This window comes from Dasypus novemcinctus, chromosome 15 (genome assembly GCF_030445035.2).
Source record: "Dasypus novemcinctus isolate mDasNov1 chromosome 15, mDasNov1.1.hap2, whole genome shotgun sequence".
NCBI classification, from domain to species: Eukaryota; Metazoa; Chordata; class Mammalia; order Cingulata; family Dasypodidae; genus Dasypus; species Dasypus novemcinctus.
The window spans coordinates 87931270-87954462 of NC_080687.1; the positions used below are offsets into that span (position 1 = coordinate 87931270).

The 23193-nt window shown below is 39.9% G+C and overlaps 1 protein-coding gene, 1 non-coding gene and 1 pseudogene across 5 annotated transcripts in view; 2 read left to right on the plus strand and 1 right to left on the minus strand.

Moving 5' to 3' along the window:
* The window catches only part of MTRF1 (mitochondrial translation release factor 1), a 55666-nt gene extending 42457 nt beyond the window's left edge, over positions 1–13209 (minus strand). For 2 of the 4 annotated variants that reach the window (XM_004462787.5, XM_058276622.2), the window contains exons 1-2: positions 12848–13209; positions 10696–11121 (exon numbers count right to left, since the gene is read on the minus strand). In XM_004462787.5, coding sequence (XP_004462844.3) covers positions 10696–11113 — 418 coding nt within the window. In that variant the 5' untranslated portion in view covers positions 11114–11121; positions 12848–13209. Of the gene's footprint in view, positions 1–10695; positions 11122–12589 lie in introns of all 4 variants that reach the window. The other 2 variants (XM_058276624.2, XM_058276625.2) reach the window with 2 other exon arrangements.
* Positions 4974–5080, plus strand: LOC111765219 (U6 spliceosomal RNA). Its single transcript, XR_002797618.1, has one exon. It is a non-coding gene; the product is annotated as a U6 spliceosomal RNA (small nuclear RNA).
* Positions 13210–22718: 9509 nt separating the features above from the next.
* LOC111765223 (small nucleolar RNA SNORA70) lies at positions 22719–22872 on the plus strand (annotated as a pseudogene).
* Positions 22873–23193: the final 321 nt, after the last annotated feature.

The window sequence follows — 23193 nt, forward strand, 5'->3', positions numbered from 1 at the left end:
TATTGTGTGCTACACACTCAGCTAGTTGTTGGGGATACAAAGAAAAATAAAACATGGTAGGAAAGATGGACACATACAGATAGTTAGAATACAAAATAAGAGCAAAGCCAGCAGAAAGGAGCGGGCCTAAGCAGACTTCAGCATTTATGGAAGGTTTCCTGAGTAAGCTGTTGTCTGAACTGAATTCCATAAACGATTCATCTGTTCCAGAATTAAATATTACCAAGGGCACCATTGTGCACATATGGTACAAATGGAGAGCAGGCTGATATCACTCGAGATAGGGATCTGCTGAGTCAAAGGTATCAGAAAAGTCTTCTGATTTGCAATCATATGAAATTGTATTTATGGCTTTTTATGATTACCTGGGTTGTAAAATCCAATCTAATTTGGATTTCATCAGCAAAGATTTGAGAGCCTATAGTATACCACGTTTGGTACTGCAAAAGATATAAAAATGATAGAGACATGGGCCTTCTCCTTGAGGAGCAGACAATGAGGGTAGAGGATGAGGTTAGTACCATAAAATAAAGGCTCACAACACAAAACAGAGAAAGGTAATCATATTTGCTTTGGGAAGGGGAATGACAGGCAACCCGTACTTTGAAAGGGAACTGAATTTTAACAAGGTGAAACAGATGGGTAAACAATGTAAGCAAACACATGAATATGGGATGGCACATATAGGATGATCTATTTGGGAACAGTATGTTGTCTGTTTTGGTTGGAAGGTAGAACATACAAGGGGAAATAAAAGACAAGGCAGTCTTTTTATGGAGGTGATGTCATCAATATGGTGACATAAGACAGTCCCTGAAAAATCCTCCACAGAGATTTAGTGAATAAAAGGACAACCCCACTGCTTAGAACTCTGGTGGATGAAAGAGACAGGAGAAGGACTCCACAAACTTTACATCAATGAAACGGAAAAATATCAGGTAAGAAAATTCTGTCCTGGACCACTAGTTGGTTTCCATTCTCCAACCCCTCACCAGGGCTCTGCAGCCACACAGAGGCAGCACAGCCTGGGTCCCTCCCACTGTGGACAGTTGCTATAGAGCAACTCAGAGCAGCAAGTTAGAATTCCATGAATATCCAGGCACAAGCACCTAAGTCTGCAGAGATCCAGGACAGAACACAAGCCACTGAGGAGTGCTACATACAAAGGAGCCTCTGGCAGGGAGGTGAGGGAATAAAGACTGTGATAGAAATATCCTCACTCAACCTTATGTTGAGTGAAGCAACCCAGACATTAAAGGACAAATACTACATGACCTCAATGATTTGAAATAACCAAGCTGCCCTAGATAGCAAGAGACTGAACGATAGGCTTACAGGAAATCAGAGGGTGGAGGAAGGATGTGAGCCGATGTCTGCAGGGGTGGAATTTAAGACGAGATGGTGGTAAGTATGAACACAAAGAAGAGATAAAAGGGGGGCAGGGGTTGCCTTTGGTTGGGGCTTTGCAGGTTTGAGGGAGGCTGGGGATGGGCGGATGGGTAACATTGCCCAAAAGTGGGGGGAGGGAGGGGTAGCATACGAACACAGGAGAGGGTCAGGTGTTGGTAGAGAGTAAAATGCCGAGAAAATCATATCAAAATATAATAAAGAGGGTTACCTGTTTAGAATGCTCGGAGGGGAGGGTCTGATGCAGGACGGGCTCCTGGGGAATGTCTAAATGCTCATTCTGCCAGAGTGGGTGACACCATGGGGTAGAAACCCAACTAGTGAGAGTGGGGGTGGACCCACATCCTGGGGAGGACTAATGCCATCAAATAGAGGGAACTGTATCCCTCGAAAGAAAGGGTGGCTCCCAGGGCATTGGGGCAGTTGAGCAAGTTAGGCCCTGAACACTATTCCATCTATCTCTGGAAGTGGCTCCTCAGGAAACGGAGGCTGGCTGTCACTGTGGGCACCAAGGTGGAAGGGAAAATGGACGTTAAATGTGTGTAACCAAGGTAAATGGGGGGTAAGAGAGGAGTTTCGTGAGAGTACACAAGGATGGATATAAAACATGTAATATTACACCATAACATATAGGAGATGACAGACTGATAATGTAAACCATAATGTAAAACATAGGATAACTAAGAATGTAAAAAACTGTGTATCCTAAAGTATGCACCACAATGTAAGCACAAATGTCACCTTGTTTGAAAGCTATTGTCTCAGACTCTGTACATTACGTTAAGTAAATATGATGTGAATAGGGTGTAAGAGTATCGCTGTGGAAGGGAAAGGTTTTGTGGTGGATGTATGGGAGTGCTGTATACTATATATATGCATTGCTGTGGTCTAGGGCTCCTGTGAAGAGAAGCTCAATAATTAGGGGGGGGGGAAGATAGGATGTAGAATTTTTTCCAAGTCAACACGTATTCTTTATATAACCTTTAAACCCATCGCTATATGCCATTTCCTAGTAAGGGACCCTGACATTATATTGGGCTTCAAATTTCAGGGAGTTCTGGATCACAGAGTGGTTCAACAAAGGCAATGGAGGAATACTGGTATGGGATACCATTGACAGGGGATATATGGCTGACAGGGAGCTGTACAGAACATATGTCCAGGGTGCATGGCAATGTTTGGATATACTCATAGTGGCAACAATTAAAAACCACAGCAGGGGGGGTACTGGGTTCCTGGCCAGTGGTGCTCTGTCGTGGTCCCTAGGGGAGCAGCGACAGTCTCCCAGGTGCAGCGGTGGGGACCGGGAGGGAGTGAGGGTTCAACAGTGAGCCCATGACGCTAATGACTATGCTTGTGAGCTGATAAGCCTAAAATAAGAACAAGGCCTAGAGCAGCATTGTGTCTGGGAATTTCCTCCTGTCAGCCTTCATGTTACTCAAATGTGGCCAGTCTCGAAGCCAAACTCAGCATGTAAATGCAATGCCTTCCCCCCAGCGTGGGACATGACACCCGGGGATGAGCCTCCCTGGCACCGAGGGACCACTATCAACTACCAACTGATGATGCAACTGGAAAATGACCTCATACGGAAGGTTCAACGCGGATCAGCGGAATATCCCTGTCTACATAAAATAACATGACTTTAAAATGCTGTTTGACCTAATGTAAGGGGGAAATGGAAAGGAGAAATGAGTTTATATGGCTACGAGTCTCTAAAAAAGAGTCTGGAGGCTGTCAGAAGGATTGCCCTTATGCACAACTGAGCAGAGTCTGAGAGACAGATAAAGCAGATACAACCCCCAGATATCGGTTCCTTCGAGGGCTAAAGAGACCCATGGGAGTTATGGTCATGGCCGATGGGGTTAACTACCAGGTCAGATGGCCCCTCTTTGGAACTGGTGTTTATGTGTGACGAATCTGGACTCAGATGGGATCTCTCTTCATAAGACTTTCATGCTAATGTGCTGGAGGTACAGTTAGTGTCAGGGTTTAAGATATATTTAGGGGATTTGAATCTCTGGACTGACAATGTGATAGCCAGGTCCTGAGCCTCAACAGACTCCAGCACCTACAATCTGATTTATTGGACTCACCACACTCAGCTAAGATGGAGCTGAAGAAGGAAAACCACCACACCATGGAGCCTAGAGTGATTACAACTGAAAGTGGGAGGATTGCATCCAGCATCCATGTGGAATCTGAGCCTCCTCTTGACATAGAGGTGCAATGGACACAACCAATCCAATGTCCACATAGAAAAGGTGGCATTGGATTGAGAAAAGTGGACATGATGGCTGATGGGTATGGGGAAAGGCAGGAAGAGATGAGAGGTGGAGGCGTCTTTGGGACATGGAGCTGCCCTGGATGGTGCTTCAGGGGCAATCACCAGACATTGTAAATCCTCACAGGGCCCACTGGATGGAATGGGGGAGAGTGTGGGCCATGGTGTGGACCGTTGACCATGGGGTGCGGGGGTGCCCAGAGATGTACTTGCCAAATGCAATGGATGTGTCATGATGATGGGAGGGAGTGTTGCTGGGGGGGGAGAGGTGGGGTGGGGGTGGTAGGGTTCAATGGGACCTCATATATATTTTTTTTAATGTAATATTATTACAAATTCAATTAAAAAAAAAAAAAAGAAATATCCTCACTCAAAAAAAAAAAAAAAAAAAATGTCCTCACTCAATCCATTTTCAGTTGGCCAGACCATCTAAATGCAAAACCAACTTTTCTGAAGTGACCCTCTTTCTGGATTGACCACATCTGGCTCCCTAGGGTGGCATACTCAAATGAGAAAGAAAACAGAAACAGAAAAGCCTCACAGAAGAAAGAGTGGAGGGTGGGGGAGTTAAGTTGAACTGCTGTAAGACAGGATGGATCCTAGAACTGAAAAATGTAAGGAAAATGGGACACTGAGTGTGGGGGAGAATTTAAACAAATTGTAGGAACTGGGGAGAAAAATCTGCATGGAAAAAAACAGAACAGATCGAGATTCCTGGAGAAGGAACAGAGGAAAGAAAGCTCTCTCCTGGAGGTGAAACAATTGCACAAAAAGTGCAATCTGAAAAATTATATTCCATATTCTGGCAAGAATCAGATGAAAAAAAGCTGAGAATATCTGAACAGTGAAACACAGTCTATTCTAAAGGTCTACAGTAAGTGAGACCCAGTGCCAAAGAAGAGCCTTAACACAAACCCAATCAACAAAAAAACCCTAGACAAGAGGGAGAAATGGACCTTCAGAGATAACTCATCAAGATAATCAGATGCCTACACACCAGCAAAAGAATTACAAGCCATACTAAGCAACAGGAAGATATGGCTCGGTCAAGGGAACAAATTAAGACTTCAGAGAAGACTCAGAAGTTGGAACAATTAATTAAAGACGTTCAAACAAGTTTCCTAAATCGATTCAAGTAGATGATGGAAAATACACACAAAGAAATCAAGAATACAAAGAAGAAAAAATGTAAACATACAAAAGAATTTGAAAGTACAAAAAGAAACATAACAGAAATTCTGATGATGAAACACACAATAGTAGAGATTTAAAATACAGTAGGGTGCTCACTTCAACAGCACAAATACTAAAATTGGAATGATATGGAGTGTATTAGCATGGCCCCTGTGCAAGTATGACATGCAAATTTGTGAAGCATTCCATATTTAAAAACAAAATAAAATACACTAGGCACATAGAGCAGCAGATTTGAGCAGGGAGAATAAAGTATCAGTGAACTAGAAGACAGGACAATGGAAATCATTCAGTCAAAAGAACAAAATGTAAAGAATAGAGAAAACTGAGCAATGTCTCAAGAATTTGAGTGACAGCACAAAGCATAAAATATATATGTCATGGTTGTCCCAGAAGGAGAAGAGAAAAGGGGTAAAGAGAGTATTTGAGAAAATAATGGACAAAAAGTCCCAATTTTTATGAAAGACATAAATATACATGTCCAAGAAACACAACCTACTCCAAACAGAATAAATCCTAATAAACCAATTCCAAAACACATACTAATCAGAATATCAAGTGCCAAAAATAAAGAAAAAATATAAAAGCAGCAGGCGAAAAGTGACTGATCACATACAAGGGATCTTCAATAAGACTGAGTACTGATTTCTCATCAGAAACCACGAGGCAAGAAGGCAGTGGCAAAGTCAAAAAGTGTTATAAGGGAAAAAGACGTGGCTCAACCAGTTGGGTACCAGCCTACCTAGTCTCAGGTTCGGTTCCTGGTGCCTCCTAAAGAAGAAAAGCAAGAGTGTGAGCTGACACAATGAGTTAGTGCAGAGAGCTGACACAACAAGATGATGTGATCAGTTGACACAACAAGGAGACACAATGAGGAGATACAATAAGCAGGGAGCGGATGTGGCTCAAGTGCCTGGGTACCTCCCTCCCACATTGGAGGCCCAGGTCCAGTCCCTGGTGCCTCCTAAAAAGATGAGCAGACACAAAGAGCACATAACGAAGAGATGCAGACAGCGAGCACAAAACAACGATGTGGGGAAAAATAAATAAAATAAATCTTATAAAAAATTCTTTATTTAAAAAAAAAAGAAGATGCACAGGCACCACCCCCATCACAATGAGCTGTATGTTGCTCCTGCCACAAAACCAGCTAGATGTCACCTCCGCTACAACAAGCAGATGCCACAAGCCAGCAGACACCGCAGGCTGCAAGGACAGATGTAGCTTAGGCCATTGGGCATTTGCCTTTTGTGTGGGAGGTCCTGGGGTTGGTTCCTGGTGCCTCCTGGAGAAGGCGAGCAGACAATTAGCACACAGATAAGAGAACCATCTGGGAAAGGGGGGAGATAAATAAAGAAAAATTATGTAAATAAATATTTCTTAAAAAGTGTTGTAAGAGACAAAGAAAGACACTATATGTTAATAAAAGGAGCAAGTAACTAAGAAGAAATAACAATGTGCCTAACCTACAAGTTGGGATTTATTGCAACTATTTTGATCTGAAATGTAATGAAGATACATATTAGTGGAAAGAATAGAAGGGGAATGATGCAAGATACACTGCAGAGGCTGGCCCTATTAGATTTTGAATCAACACGCAGTGGTAAGAGTAGATGCTTTTAAGTTTTGTTGCCTGGTTTTGAATCCTTGCTCCTCCCACTGGCTGAAAGACCTTTGGAAATTTTACCTCTCAATTTCTTCATCTAAAAAATAATTCCTACCTCATAGGGTTACTATGAGCATTCAAATAAGATAATAATTGTAAGGCACGAGCTAAATGTCTGGCACATTGTAAATCTAAATTAAATGTTATTACTAGATTTATTACAAAACAGTGTAATTGAAGAGGCAGAAGAGACCTTAGAAATGATCTAATCAATTTCCTAATATTATATGATAAAATCAAGACTGTAGGAGGTTACATCAGTTTAATTTAGAGAGCAGAGCAAGTGTAGCTCAGTGGTTGAGCAACTACTTTGCATGTATGAGATCCTGGGTTCAATCCCTGATACCTCCTAAAAAAAAATTCATTCAGAGAATTTTCAGTAAGCCTCTATGAAGTGCAAATACCTCTCAAAAAACTACTTACCAATTTGAGCAGAATATTGTAAAATGATCCTCATTAAACCCAGTGAGGGAATTGTGGCGTCACTAATAGCAGGCAGGAAAATACAAGACTCTGTACATTCAGGATTTTACAATGTAACAGTGACTGGTCCTTGACGTCACTTACCACCCCTAAGGCTTAATGAAACAAGATAGAGCACACAGAAAGTCTGGAAACTAAAAGCCAATAAGTAGTAAAATCTGGATAAGTGTTGAATGCACAGTTAGTTCACAGGACTATTCTCTCAACTTCTGTATATTTTGGGAAATTTTTAAAAGAGAAAAAACGTTAAGCCATTAGCAATATTAAGAAACACAAAAATTAAAAACAAACGCTTCTCATACCATATATACAACATTTAATTCAAAATGGATTGACTTAAATTTAAGAGCTAAAAATATAAAACTCTTAGAAGAAAACATACACACAAATCTTTGTAACATTGGATTAGGCAAGGGTTTCTTCAATGTAACAACAAAAGCACAAGCAACAACAACAAAAAATAAGGTGGCCATCATTAAATTAAAATGTGTGTAGTTCAAATCGCATTTTCAAGAAAGTAAAGAGAATACCCACAGGATGGGAGAAAAACTTTTGCAAATCATACATCTGGCAAAGATTTAACATCCAGAATACATAGAGAACTCCCAAGATGCAACAACAAAAAGGCAAACAGCCTAAGTAAAAAATGGGCAAAGGACTTGAACAGAACTTTTTCCCAAAGAAGATACTCAAATGAACTATAAGCACATGAAAAGTTGCTAAAAATCATTAGTCATTAGGGAAATGCAAATCAAATCCACAATCCTAGTATACCCACTAGGATGGCTATAATCAAAAAGACAGGGAAGCAGATGTGTCTCAACTGATAGAGCATTCGCCTACCATATAGGAGGTCCAGGGTTCAAACCCAGGGCCTCCTGGCCTGTGTGGTGAGCTGGCCCACGTGGAGTGTTGCCACATGCAAGGAGTGTCATGCCATGCAGGGGTGCCCCCGCATAGGGAAGCCCCAACATGCAAGGAATGTGCCCCGCAAGGACAGCTGCCCCGTGTGAAAAAAAGCGAAGCCCACCTAGGAGTGGCGCCGCACACATGGAGAGCTGACACAGCAAGATGACGTAACGAAAAGAGACACAGATTTCCGGTGCCACTGAGAATGCAAGAGGATACAAAAGAACACACAGCGAATGGACACAAGAGAGCAGACAACAGGGAAGGCAGGGGAAAGGGAAGATAAATAAATAAAATAAATCTTAAAGAAAAAAAAAGAGATGATAACAAGTGTTGGTGAGGATGGAGAGAAACTGGAACCCTCATACGCTGCTGGTGAGAAAGCAAAACGGTGCTGCCACTTAGGAAGACAGTCTGGCAATTCCTCAAAAGGTTAAACATGGAGCTCCCATAAGACTCAGCAATTATACTCCTAGAGAAATATAAACATATGTCCATACAAAAACATGTACGTGAATGTTCATAACAGCACTGTTCATACTAGCCAAAAAATGGAAACAATCCAAGAGTTCATCAGCTGATGAGCAGACAAATAAAATGCGGAATCTCCACAATGGATTATTTGGCAATAAAAAGAAATGAAGTACTGATACATGCTACAAAATGATTGAACCTTAAAAACACAGTATACTAAGTATAAAAAGCCAATCACAAAGGACCGCATATTATATGATTCCATTTACATGAGCAATCCAGAACAGGCAAATACATAGAGTCAGAAAGTAGTGGTTTCCTAGGCCTGGGATTTGAGTAGTGATAGATAAGGGATGTGGGTTTCTTTTTGGGTTAATAAAATGTTCTAAAATTGATTGTAGTGATGGTTACACAACTCTGTAGTCATATAGACTACATTTAAATAGAAGCTATTTAAAGAGGTGAGCTAGAGTTAAACAAACATTAGACGCTACAAAGTTGTCCACTACCAGTTCCTGGAACTGCTACAGATTCTCACCCTTTTTTAGCTTTGCTCTTACTGTTTCCTCTACCTGGAATGTCCTTCCTTCTTTTTCAATCAGAGAAATCCTACTTTTGCTTCAAACTCTATTCTAAAAGCTTCCCCCATCCACTTCAGGCATAATTATTAATAATTACTATGACTTTTGAGATCCATAGTATGCTATTTATATTGTGAGTCTGGCTTTTTTGCATTGCCTTTCACTTATTTGTAGTATGGCTCCCAAATTAGATGGTATGCTCTTTAGGGCTTACTCAACTTTTATGCCCTGGTGCTTACAACAGTAACTGGCATATAGTAAGCCCTAGGCAAAAGGTAGCTGAAAAAATGATTAAATGAATGACTGAATTAACGTTACCAAAATCCTGGAAACAATTTACTTTAATTAATGTTCTACATGAGATCTAGAAGCAGTATTTGGATACTACCACCCTGACATCATAGCATGGCAACTCCAGTATATACATATTCGGATTTTAAAGGTTCAAGATCTGAAAATTAGGTGGGATTGATTTTCTTGAACACCAGGTAGGTAGTATGTATTCTAGAAATGGAGCCTTGTCTAAGTGGAGATACTTTGTTTAGTGCTTAAAGTGAAGTAAAAGTGAAACATTTAGGATTAGTATTTGATAATGGTGACAATGAATAATTCCATGGTTCTAAGAAGCCTGTCAGTAACTTGTAATAGAAAATACTTCCATCCGTTAAATATATAAAAATTAGAAATAACCTAAAACTACAATTGATGTAAAATTTTTTAAATGATTTCAAGGCATACAACATGAAATATACAATTTCCTTTGTGACTAACAAGTAACACAGTCTCATCCAGGAAGCTTTACTCGACCTGTCCTATCTGATTTGAATGCCCTTCCCATTTACTTCCTTGGGACCCTGTGGCTATATCTAGTAGAGCATGTATCACGTTATAAATACTATCTAAATTAATAGAAAACAAATAGTTTCTGTCTCTAGACAGTATAAGCCCTTGGACAGTGTAGGAACTATATTTTTATGTCCATGGTAACTAGGACAGTGCTCAATAATGGTCTGCTGAATAAATTAAAGCATCTAAAAAGGTCAGCACTGAGTCTACAGACCCTAAGAACTTATCAGCTAGCACCAGGAGAAGCCCAGTCACTTAGTAGTTGATCTTTTGTAGCTGAAATATGTCAAACACCTAGAATACAGAGTCCTGTTCTTTCCAAATGTAGAACTTATTACTTATAAGCTTTTTAAAAGACTGAGTTCAATAAAGCTGTAACTTAAAAATCTGATATGGGGGGAAGTGGACTTGGCCCAATGGATAGGGCGTCCGCCTACCACATGGGAGATCCGCGGTTCAAACCCTGGGCCTCCTTGACCCGTGTGGAGCTGGCCCATGCGCAGTGCTGATGCGCAAGGAGTGCCCTGCCACGCAGAGTTAACCCCTGTGTAGGGGAGCCCCACGCTCAAAGAGTGCGCCTTGTAAGGAGAGCTGCCCAGCGCGAAAGAAAGTGCAGCTTGCCCAAGAATGGCACCACACACACGGAGAGCTGACACAAGATGACACAACATAAAGAAACACAGATTCCCGGTGCTGCTGATAAAGACAGAAGTTGTCACAGAAGAAGACACAGCGAATGGACACAGAGAGCAGACAACTGAGGGGGGGAAATGGGAGATAAATAAATAAATAAATCTTAAAAAAAAATCTGATATGGTACTGTACTGTACACACACATATCTTTTACCTACTTTTACACATTGATTCTAATTCTTCACTTGCTTGTTCAGCTTCCTGAATTTCTTGATAAATGGCTGCAAGTGGTGCCAACTCAGCATGCCTTCGATTCAAGGTCCTTTGATCCCCTTCATTCACAGAGATATGCTGCAAACACTGATCAAGTTTTTGGTACTCCTTATTTAGGTCCTCCATGTATTTCTGAAGTGCTTTATGCTTCCAGAACATCCTGGCATCTTGATAGCAGTATCTCCTGGACCAATTCTTATTTAATAGACAATGGTGAATGTAATTCCTACTTTGTCTAAAAACCCACAACCTTGTATCAAGATGCATCTGTCTAAGGTGATGAGAATGGAGGTGGATGTGACACTGGTGGTAGCCACTAAGAGACAGATGTCTAAAAAGCCAAATACACAGGTGACGCTTCATCTCAGCATCTGAAATATAATAAACACAATCTGATAAAAGTCAACTCTATAGATAATGGTATAATAAAACTGGAAAAAGCTTTAAAAAATCTTGTTCAGTTCACTGCCACAGGCAGTTCCTAAAACAGTCCCCACATTCATTAACCGACAAAAAGAAAGTAATCCTCCAGTCCTCTCAGTAACGATATATTAAAACATATAAAGTCAGCACGGTTTTCTACTTACCCAATATATATAATTAACTAAGGCAAATAGTGTACCTAACAAATATATCAATAGAATGAGTTAAATCAGCTATTTTCTAGAAAGTATTTAGGATCTAAAATTGAATGTGTTTTTGAGTACTTGAAAGACATGAAATAATTATGCAAACCTTAGGTAATTCATATTTATAGACTCCTAAAGCTTGAAGAAAATATTGACCATTATCTTATTTAATTTTTATATTTTAGGTAATCAGATATCCAAAAACTCAAGTAACTTAATCATGATCAGTGCTTTTCAATCTCAATTCTACCATCACTTTTCAAAGATGCTGCCCTTTTAGAAAACTTCAAATGTTAATAAAACAAGTAGAAGGTCTGGTGAAAAAGGGACATGATGATAGTTATATTAAATGAAAAAAGCACAGTATAATCTAAATTTTTTTTAACATTCTATAATATATAGCATATAATAAAAAAGGGTAGAGTATTTAAAAACAACAACACAAAACTAGAAAAGAAACATCAAAATGTTTATAAGATGCTCTCTAGTTGGGGGATTATGCTTGCTTTCTATTTTTCAGTGTTTTACAAGTCTTCTACACATATATCACATATTACTTTCATTTTAAAAGGGGGTTATTAAAAAATTATAGGTTAGGTCAAACAGGCTAGGTACAATAATTATCTGCTCTCTCTTCTAACAGAGACAATTAAGAGCTAACTCAAATACACAATGAATTTGTTGAGTATAAAAGGAAAAAGATAAGATGTATTAAGTAAAAAGCTCTGCCCTAAAGTGCAGAGGTTCAAAGTTGAAACGAGGGTCAAGATTTATCAGAATAAAAATTTGCCTCCAATGTTCCTAATACTCTAGGCAATGGTATCACTCTGGGTCACTGGATCGCTATAAATCTGCTAACTTAGATTATCATTATCTCCTAGGAAATAAAATGTTCAGAATGGTCTTCTCAAATATTCAAAGTTTAAAGGGCTCTACCGATAAACTTGAACATAATCACATTCGGAAAGGAACAGTGGAAGAATGCACCAAATCCCAGCACCCTCAATATGCTGCACTCCCCTAGGAGTTTCTTTGTCTCTTTACATCTAGTATAGGTATTTTACAATGGACAAAATAAGAGTGGCCAATAGATTTTTGTTAGGATACTTATAGCAAAAATGTCCTTCTCATACAACGGCAGTGGAATGAATTACTCTCAAGATCATGAAGCACATCGTTACTAAAAGCAAACCAAGACGTAAATCTATACCTGAGAACAGCAAGTTTTCTCCATCACCCACCACATTAACAGGATTACTGATATTCTAGGAGCAACTCTCAGCGTAGACAAGTCAGAACTGACACTAAACCTGCACTCGTACGCAGGAGCAGCACGTGTAAACCACACTGTGTAACTTCGCATAAGACACAAGACTGAGTCAAAGAGAAGAGAATATAAAGCAACAGACACAACTGGGGGCGGGGGGGGGGGGGAGCCCTTTCAAGGTCAGGAAAGAACTGCGAATACCTAAGAAAACGAAGAAAGGACGTTAGCTTTCCTTAGCGAGGGCGGAACCTTCCCTGCCCTGCAGCATTTCAACCCCACCGACACCGGAGGACTGTCACTTCCTAGTTCATTGCTTCCGGGTCAACGCTTGCTGTGTGTTGCAAGACGGCGGCATGATCCTTTCGTCTCCACCGGTCCCCAGAGAACTAGTCCTTGTCTGTGCATAACTGTGAATTAACAGAGGAAATGCAAAGGGAATAAAATGACAAAGCGAGAAAGAAAATCCAAGAAGACAGCCACGCGCCGGAGGTCTCGGGAAGAGGCGTTGCAGCTCTCGGAAGAGGCGCCGCAGCGGCTGTGGTGCATAGGGTCTGGAAGGGGGCGAACCGCAGGTTTGGGAGTCCCTCCCAGGAATCCTGGGAGTTGTAGTTTCTCCCCCAACGGGCACTTCCGTACCCTGAAGTTGGAACCTTAGTTTTACATGCAAACCCAAAAGCAAAGTACTCTATAGTCCTGGTGAGCTCAAGATTTACGATATATTATATGTGAAATCACAAGACTTTAGCTGTATTGTATATTGGAGCCACTAGAGCAGTGGCTCCTGAGTTCGTTGTTTTTGTTTTTTTTTTTAATCATGAGGACCCCTTTCCATTATGCAAAAATTTAGGGGATACTGCGTGTTCAAAGCTGTACTTTCAGCCTCCGTTGCTACTTAAAATGCTCAATGACTAAAGGAAACCGTAAGTTTGAATTTAAAAAAAAAACAAAAACGTAACAGTATCCAAAAGATTAGAAAATATATCCATAAGTCAATGATTTTATAGATAATTTTTCATGCATATATGATATCCAGGGGTTCAGCCTGGGTTCATAGCATGGAAACCACCTATTAAATAAATTTTAAAAAGCAAATTAATAAGCATTTCTAGGGAAATGCAGGTATGTGGCATTACTTTGTACGTGACGATTCCAGTGGAGTACAGCCTTTGGCTATCATATTTACAAGCCAGTTGATCTGTGTGCCTTGATTTTTTTTTCCTGAAAAGCAAAAGTAACAATATCCCTTATTAACAACTTCATAGGGGATATTTTTTTATTTTATGACTGCATATATAAGGAGGAGAATTAGCTATAAATGCAAAATAATAACATTTATACCTACTTACAACATACTGGATACTATTCTAAATGTTTTAAATCTATTGTGGTGGCTTGGAGCTATGTACCCCAGAAGAACACACTCTTAAACTTAATCCATTCCTGTGGGTGTGAACCTTTGTAATAGGACATTTTGTTGAAGTTACTTCAGTTAAGTTGTGGCCCAAATGAATCAAGATGGGTAACTGGAGAATTTATAGAGAAAGCCTCAGAGGAGAAAGACACAGGGAGCAACCAGAATCTGGAAGACAGCAGAACCCAGAAGAGAAAGGAGAAGCCAGAAGAGACCATCACATACATTGCCATGTGATAGAAATGCCAAGGACCAAAGATCATTGGCAGGCATCCCCCAAACACCACAGTCTTCTGTGAGAAAGCATCATCTTGATGATGCCTTGAATTTGGACTTATCCTTGCATTAAAAATATGAGCCTACAGGTGGCGGACTTGGCTCAGTGGTTAGGGCGTCTGTCTACCACATGGGAGGTCCTCCTTGACCGGTGTGCAGCTGGCCCATGTGCAGTGCTGATATGTGCAAGGAGTGCTGTGCCACGCAGGGGTGTCCCCCACATAGGGAGCCCCACGTGCAAGGAGTGCACCCCATAAGGAGAGCCGCCCAGTGCGAAAGTGCAGCGTGCCCAGGAATGGTACCACACACATGGAGAGCTGACACAACGAGATGACGCAACAGAGAGAAACACGGATTCCCGTGCTGCTGACAGCAACAGAAGCGGACAAAGAAGATGACGCAGCAAATAGACAGAGAACAGACAACCGGGGCGGGGGGCGGGGTGGAGAGGAGAGAAATAAATAAATCTTAAAAAAAAAAAATATGAGCCTGGGAAGCAGATGAAGCTCAAGTGGTTGAGTGCCTGCTTCCCATGTACAAGGTCCTGAGTACAATCTCTGGTACCTCCTAAAAAAAAAGATGTATTTATCAATCAATCAATAAATAAAGCTTTGAGCCGATAAATTCCCACTGCATGTACCCAGGAAACGAAAACATCTATTAACTCATTTAATCCTCACAACAACCCTATAATACTCCTTTTGCAGAAGAGAAAACTAAGACATGGAGAGGTTATGTCCAAATAAAAGACCTAATAATTAAGAGACAATGTTCAATCAAGAGACTCCATCTCAATGGTCTGTGACTCCTAAGTGCTGATAATGCCTTCTCCCTCCAAAAAAAGAAAATAAAATATTCAATCATTTATTCCATAAATATCAAGCACCAGTCAGTTATGTACTAATCCATTGTTCTAGGCATAATGATTCACCACAGGGAGCTTATGTCCCAGTAGGAACAAATTCTGTAACATTCATATAAGTCATTTTCTTAAACTATCCAACAAATTTCTTCTTTATTTCAATTTGTTTCTGCAGATATATAACTTAAGTAATATATGTAAAGTTTTATTCTCTTTCACAAAATAAGCTTACATATGTAGAAATTCATTAATATATACATTTTAAAAGTTTACACATTTTATGTATTTTTTTAAAGATTTGTTTATTTCTCTCTCTCCCATCCCCCCATTGTCTGCTCTCCATGTTCATTTGCTGTGTGTGCTTCTGTGTCTGCTTGTATTCTCACCAGGTGGCTCCGGGAACCGATCCCAGGAGTGTGAGAGAGGCAGCCATTCACTTGTGCCACCTCAGCTCCCTGTTCTGTTACATCTCCTATTGTCTCTCCTCTGTGTCTCTTGTTGCATCATCTTGCTGCACCAGCTTTCCCTGTTGGCCAGCACTGCTGCATGGGGCAGCAGTCCCACGTGGGCCAGCTTGCTGCACGGACCAACTTGCCTTCACCAGGATGCCCTGGACATCAAACCCTGGACTACCTATATGGTAAACGGGAGCACAACTGCTTGAGCCACATCTGTTTCCCATATGTATGTTTGAGTTTACAATATCTCTAAAGAAATTTATGTTTAGTACTAGAAATTTTACTCTTTTCCACATTTTTTTAAAGATTAATTATTTCTTCCTCATTCCCCCCTCGCCATTGTTTGCCCTCACTGTCTGCTCTCTGTGTTTCTTTGCTGTGTGCTGTGTCTGCTCATCATCTTTTTAGGAGGCACTGGGAACAGAACCTGGGACCTCCCATGTGGAAGGGAGGTGCCCAATTGCTTGAGCTACCTCCAATCCCTCTTCCATATTTTTTAAAAAAGAAAATAAGGTGGTATATCTATATTTATTAATATGCAAAGATATTTACAGTATATCATAAAGCCTGCTGAAAAAATTATCCAGCAGGCTATTCTATTTAAAAGTCATATGTAGGGGAGTGAATGTGGCTCAAGTAACTGAATGCCCACTTCCCACATGGGAGGTCCCGAGTTCAACTCCTGGTGCCTCCTAAAGAAAACGAGCAAATATGAGGGAGCCAAAACAGGGGAACCGATGTGGCTCGGTGGTTGAGTGCCACCAGCCTCCTGCATGTGAGGTCCCAGGTTCAATTCCCAATCCAAGAATCAAAAAAAAAAAAAAATCCTATGTGATGTTTATATTCTTAAGTCTGATGGATCTTAATATTTATAGTATTCTATATTTCTTGAAGTTTTGCAATGAGTATTATAAACAAAGTTTTAAAAAATTAAGATGTTCTTTAGCATTTGCATGAAAAGACTTATGAGTGTTATGATTAAAGGGCATTTTATGAAATTAATGTCTACTTCTACTTACAACAAGTCTGAGGGAGCAGATGTGGCTCAAGCAGTTGAGCGCCTGCTTCCCACCTGGGAGGTCCAAATTTGGTCCCCTATACCTCCTAAAAAACAAGCAAACAACAAGCAAAACAAATGAAAAAAAAAAACAACTCGGGAGTCACTAGCTCAGTGGTTGAGTGCTGGCTTCTCATGGGGACCCAGTTTCGTTCTCCAGCCCAGTACCTCAAAAAAATAAAATAAAAATAAAAATTATAAAACAACAACAACGAAAAGCTGGTAAATGACAGGATAAAAATTCCCAGAAATGGTAGTAAAAAAGATTGTCAGTGAAAAAAATTAGCTTTTTGATTAAATTAGCAACAAGAGCTGCCATGTCTGAAATACACATCACAGCAGAGTTGACGACAAGCAGTTTCTTTGTTGAATGAATTTGTAATGGAACTGACAATCAACCAACCTGCATCCCCCTCCTTCAACTTGGAGCAAGCTAAAACGAATTATGTGAGGCCTTTTTTCCTAGATCGTTATAGGGTAAATTCGGCCAAAATGGCAAAGGGGTTGTGATGGTTAGGCTAATGTGTCAACTCGGCTAGGTGATTGTGCCCAGTTGTTTGGTCAAGCAAGCACTGGGCACTTATGGACTTTAGTCACCACTGACTTTACTGTAGTGGTAAATCAGACAGCTGATTACACATCAGTCAGGGAGATTGCCATCAGCAGTGAGTGACGCTTTATCCAATCAGCTGAATGCCTTAAAAGGGGAAGTGATTCCAGCTTTGAGTCAGAATTTCCTGGCTCATCTTTGGACAGCCAACGTCTCCCCAAATTCAGGACCTTCACTGGACTTTCATTGGAGGCCCTGGTTGCAGCCTGCCTGCGGAACCTGGACTTGTGCATCCCCACAGTCACATGAGAGACACTGATAAAATCTCTTAACTATTGACATATCTCTTGTTGATTCTGTTTCCCTAGAGAACCCTGACTAGTACAGGGGTATCTGGAGAATTTCACTTAGCTTCTTCTTAGAGACCCTCCAGCTTGTGTTAAAGATTCCGAGGATGCTCTTGTGTCTAGAGTACTAACAAAAAAGTTGAGCTAGGTCATTCTGCAGGGATTCCAAATCAATCCAGTGTCTACTTAGGGCTTTTCTGGAGAGAAACAGTGCACCAGGACTTCTTTGGCCCTGAACATTCTCTGGGAGCCAGACAAGAATGAGATTAAAGAGTTCTAGACTAAATTGAAATCTTCGTTCCCATCTGGGAAATTTTCAGAAGCAATGCAGCAACATAAAATCCCAGCTCAAAAGCCATGGTATACTTGGGTCACAGCTGCCTTTGAGGATGTGCTAGTAATCTGGTTCTCTGGAGTTTAGGCTCTGGACCACATCCCAAGGTATTTCAAAACTATTGAGACATTCCACAATGTTAATATTAGAAACAGGTTGGCATTTTAACCAGATATATTTTACTATAGAAAAAGTGAAATCAGGGTTATTTAGCAACTTATTTCAAAATTCAAACATTCACTAAAGTGGAAAAGCAATAGTAAAACAAAGATTATTCCACTTGTATTTTTATAAATTTATTTTCTATGAAAGAGGCATAACATACACCAAAAAGTAGAAAGGCAGCATTTTCTATTTTGGTACATTCATATTGGTTCTTAATTTTTAGACAGTTTGAAAAAAGCTAAGAAATATGCCACCTGCTGGTTTTATTGCAACTAGCTCACCTCAAGTAATATTCAGTCAGGGAAGTTGAAGTCCTTGAAAAGTCAATCTATTTTCTTTTTACTCTTAAAAAAAAAAAAAAAAAAAGCAAAGGCAGATCAAAGACTAACAGATTTTGGAGATACCCCTTCTTTCCTCCTGAACTAGTTTTAGCTTTACGTTGAATTCAACTTTAATAAGGTCATTTTGTGTAGTCCCCTGTAATTTAGTAATTTCATGTCCTCCATCCCCACCTCTATTATCCTAAATATCATGCTAAATATTTTTCTTAAATAATTTACTTAAGTTTTTTTTTTCAATGGTGTAATTATTTATAATTGAGATTTTCAGGATAAGGGGTAAAGTTGCTAATTCTAGAGGTCAATTTTGTTGGGATAACTTTAGTTTTGAATAGAGCATTTTCAAATCTTCATTTTAATAAGTTTTAGTTTTTCATCTTTTTCTTCTGACAGTACTTCAAATACTTTAAAGGAAGTAATAGTAATGTTTCCAACTTAGATTCAAAGTGATCTACATTGAGAAATACAATGTAATCTATACTGTAAAGGTTTCTGATAATAGTTTATAAGACTATCAGTACAGCAAATAAAGACATTAGTACAACATGGCTTAGGGAAAAGTAGTAACAAAACCAACTCCTGCCCCCACAAAAAAGTTTTGTTTTTTAAAAATAAGTTTATTTTTTAGCATTTTAATTATAGAACATTTCAAACTCATACAAAAGTAGAGAGAATGGGGAAACGGACTTTGGCCCAGTGGTTAGGGCGTCCGTCTACCACATGGGAGGCCCGCGGTTCAAACCCCGGGCCTCCTTGACCTGTGTGGAGCTGGCCCATGCGCAGTGCTGATGCGCGCAAGGAGTGCCCTGCCACGCAGGGGTGTCCCCCGCGTAGGGGAGCCCCACGCGCAAGGAGTGCACCCATAAGGAGAGCCGCCCAGCGCGAAGGAGGGAGCAGCCTGCCGAGGAATGGCGCCGCCCACACTTTCCGTGCCGCTGACGACAACAGAAGCGGACAAAGAAACAAGACGCAGCAAAAAGACACAGAAAACAGACAACCAGGGGAGGGGAGGGGAATTAAATAAATAAAAATAAATCTTTAAAAAAAAAAAAAAAGTAGAGAGAATGTACACATTACCCAGCTTAGTCAATTATCGACACCTGCCCTTCTTGTTTCTTTCATTCTCATATACACATTTTTAATTTTTTTCTGAAGTATTTTAAGGCAAATCCCAGATATCATACCATTTATCTGTTATATTACGTAAATTGTTTACCTGTAAATACTTCAGTGTGTGTACATAACAGATAAAGGCTTTTTAAAAAAATATTTTTAACCTCATTTTGTACATTTAATAATGGAAAATATAAACAAAAACTAAAAACATAGTTGAATAAAAACATACACTTCTCAATTAAATGTACTGGTTACATATAAATTTTTTTTGAATCATAAAATATGTTACACGATATATTTGGTTCATAATAACACAATCACTCAGTATATGTCCTTTTGTGCCTAGCTTGCTTCACTCAACAAAATGTCCTCCAGGTTCATCCATGTTGTCATATGCTTTCCAATTTAATTTCTTCTTATAGCTGCATAATATTCCATCATGTGAATATACCACAATTTGTTTATCTATACATCTGTTGATGGATACCTGGTTTGTTTCCAACTTTTGACAATTGTGAATAATGCCACTATGAACATCGGTGTGCAGATGGCTGTTCATGTCACTGCTCTCAGTTCTTCTAGGAATATACCCATTAGTGGTATTTCAGGGTTACATGGCAAGTATATATTCAACTTCTGTAGGACCTGCCAAACAGTCCTCCACAGTGGCTGTACCATTCTGCATTCCCACCAACAATGAATGAACATTCCTATCTTTCCACATCATCTCCAACACTTATAGTTCTGTCTTTATAGTAGTGGCCATTCTTTTTTTTTTTTTTTCAGATTTATTTTTTATTTATTTCTCTCCCCATCCCCCCCCCCAGTTGTCTGCTCTCTGTGTCCATTCACTATGTGTTCTTCTGTGACCGCTTCTATCCTTATCAGCAGCACCAGGAATCTGTGTTCCTTTTTGTTGTGTCATCTTGTTGCATCAGCTCTCCGTGTGTGCGGCACCGTTCTAGGGCAGGCTGCACTTTCTTTCGCGCTGGGCGGCTCTCCTTATGGGGCGCGCTCCTTGCACGTGGGGCTCCCCTACACAGGAGAGTGTGTGGCAGAGCACTCCTTGCACACATCAGCACTGCTCGTGGGCCAGCTCCACACAGGTCAAGGAGGCCTGGTGTTTGAACTGCAAACCTCCCATGTGGAAGGTGGATGCCCTATCCATTGGGCCAAGTCCGCTTCCCTGTATTTTTTTTTTTATGATATTAGAAGCTCTTGTCTACAGCCATTATTTTATTAGGTTGCAACATAGTGATATTTTATTATTCCTTCTTCATTTCTTTGCTAGAATTTTATAAAGAGAAACTTCTTCTCATCAACTATTGGCTGCCCTTGCTTTGCAATGTTTAAATGGAAAAATTAATACTTTACCAAAGTAGAAAGGTGATCAAATTCAAAGCTTGGTTTCTGAAAAATTTCAGTTTTATCTTTTTTACTTTAAAATACAGCAATTATTCAAAAATCCAGAAAAGTCTGAAAAACCTCATCTGTACTTCGAAAATAACAACAACAAAAACCTCTGAAAATTGGAGGGTTTTTGGTAACTCATTTGGTGGCAAAGTAGACCTGACTTGACCAACTTGGCAGGAAAGCCTGACCCAGACTGATGGGAGGCTAATTATATCTGTATCTGTCCTATTTGACATTAAATAGTCATACATTTTATTGAAGAAATATATTGGATTGTATATTTGTATTGGATTACAAGGTGCCATCCCAGATCCTGCTGAGGTTGTTATGCAATGTACAATATACAGAATACTTATGTAAAGTCCAAAACATTCTTAATTCTGAACATATTTGGTCCCCAGTGCTACAGATAAACACCTATGTACTGTAATAAAACTAGTTAACATTTATTGATTTATCCAGTACTTATTCTTTTCTAGATGTGTTGGCTATAGTGCCCATTTGTTTGGTCAAACACTAGTGTAGATGTTGCTGTGAAGGTATTTTGTAGATGTGGTTAAAGGAGATTACCTTTGATAATGTGGGGAGGGGAGGGAACCAGTCAGTTGAAGGCCTTAAGAGCAAAAACTGAGGTTCCCTGAAGAATAAATTCTGCACAAGGCTACTACATCACCTCCTGTCTACATTCCCAGCCTATTGGCCTGCCTTAAACATTTAGACTTGCCAGTCCCCCACAATCCATGATCCAGTTCCTTAATATAAGTAAATTTTCTATACATAAAATCTCCTGTTGGTTCTCTTTTCTTTCCCTGGAAAACCCTGAACAATATGCCAGACAATGCTCAAAATTTACACTGACGTTTAACTAACTCGCTCAATCGTAACACTCCTATGCAATAGGTAAAATTTAAATGTCCATTTTATGAAACGGAGGCACAGCATGGCTAGTGACTTGCTCAAAATAGTGTAACTATTCAAGGGTCAAAGAAATTTTAACCAAAATAGCTGGACTGCAGCATTAATTCATTTCTTTCTCCTGCATTCCTTATCCGGTTAATACTATCTTTTTCATATGCCTCAAGATCTGGCTCCAATCTAGCCTCTTTCTTCTATTATGACATCCTCCAAGAACCTTATGCTGGGAGCAGATATGGCTCAATTGCTTGAACAGATATTCCACATGGGAGGGCCTGCATTCAGTTCCCGGTGCCTCCTGAAAAAATAAACCAAAACAAAAAAACAAACAACAAGCAAAACAAATGAAAAAATCAACTCAGGAAAGCCTATATGGCTCAGTGGTTGAGCACTGGCTCCCCACATATGCAGTCCCGGATTCAATCCCCGGTCCCCAGTCCCTGAAAAAAGAAGAAAGAACCTCATGCTTCAGCTCAACTAGATGACTCCTTACTTCCCAAAAACAGTTTCAAAATTGTCTTTTTGGTTCATATATATTTATATGTATGGATATATACATAAAAATATTTTTTTGAAAAGGTAAAATTATTAGTCATACAACTATGAAATGAACAAGTGCCAACATTTTCACTGAACTTATTAATTCATGAGGGAACCTGTAAGATGTTATAACTGGTTAAAGGAAAATTCCAAGAGAAGATACATAAATATGCTATAATGAAGGCAGAAATTAATTTGTTGACTAGGTGAAAAACTGATCAATATATACAGGGCAACAATCATTTGCATCTCCACTGTATGCAATTTGCAGTTCTATAGATGAGAATTGTTTGCATTATATCCAGTTTTCTACAACTTACTGGAGTTATAAAATAGCTCAAAGGCAATGAAAACCGTGTGCAGGAGCTGCATACCACAGCCGCCTTAGCAGTGGAGGCAGCCTGTTACTTGTAAGAGTTGCCCTGGGAGACTTTGAAGACAGCACTTTCCTGTTGATGGTCATGTCTGACCTCCTGCCATCCCCAGTGTAGCCTCCAGACAGGTATGCTAAGTGCCTTTGGAAAGCCCCAGTATGGTAGCCAGGGTCCACATGGGCCAAGTCCTCACATCCTTCTGCACCAAACTTTAAGACAAGGAGCATGTGATTGAGGGGCTATGTAGAGCCAAGTTCAAGTTCCCTAGCTGCTAGAAAATCCTTATCTCCATGAAGTGTGGCATTACCAAGTTTAAAGCTGATGAATTTTAAGACACAGTGGCTAAAAAGTGCCTTTTCCTGGATGGTTTTGAGATCAAATACATCCCCAG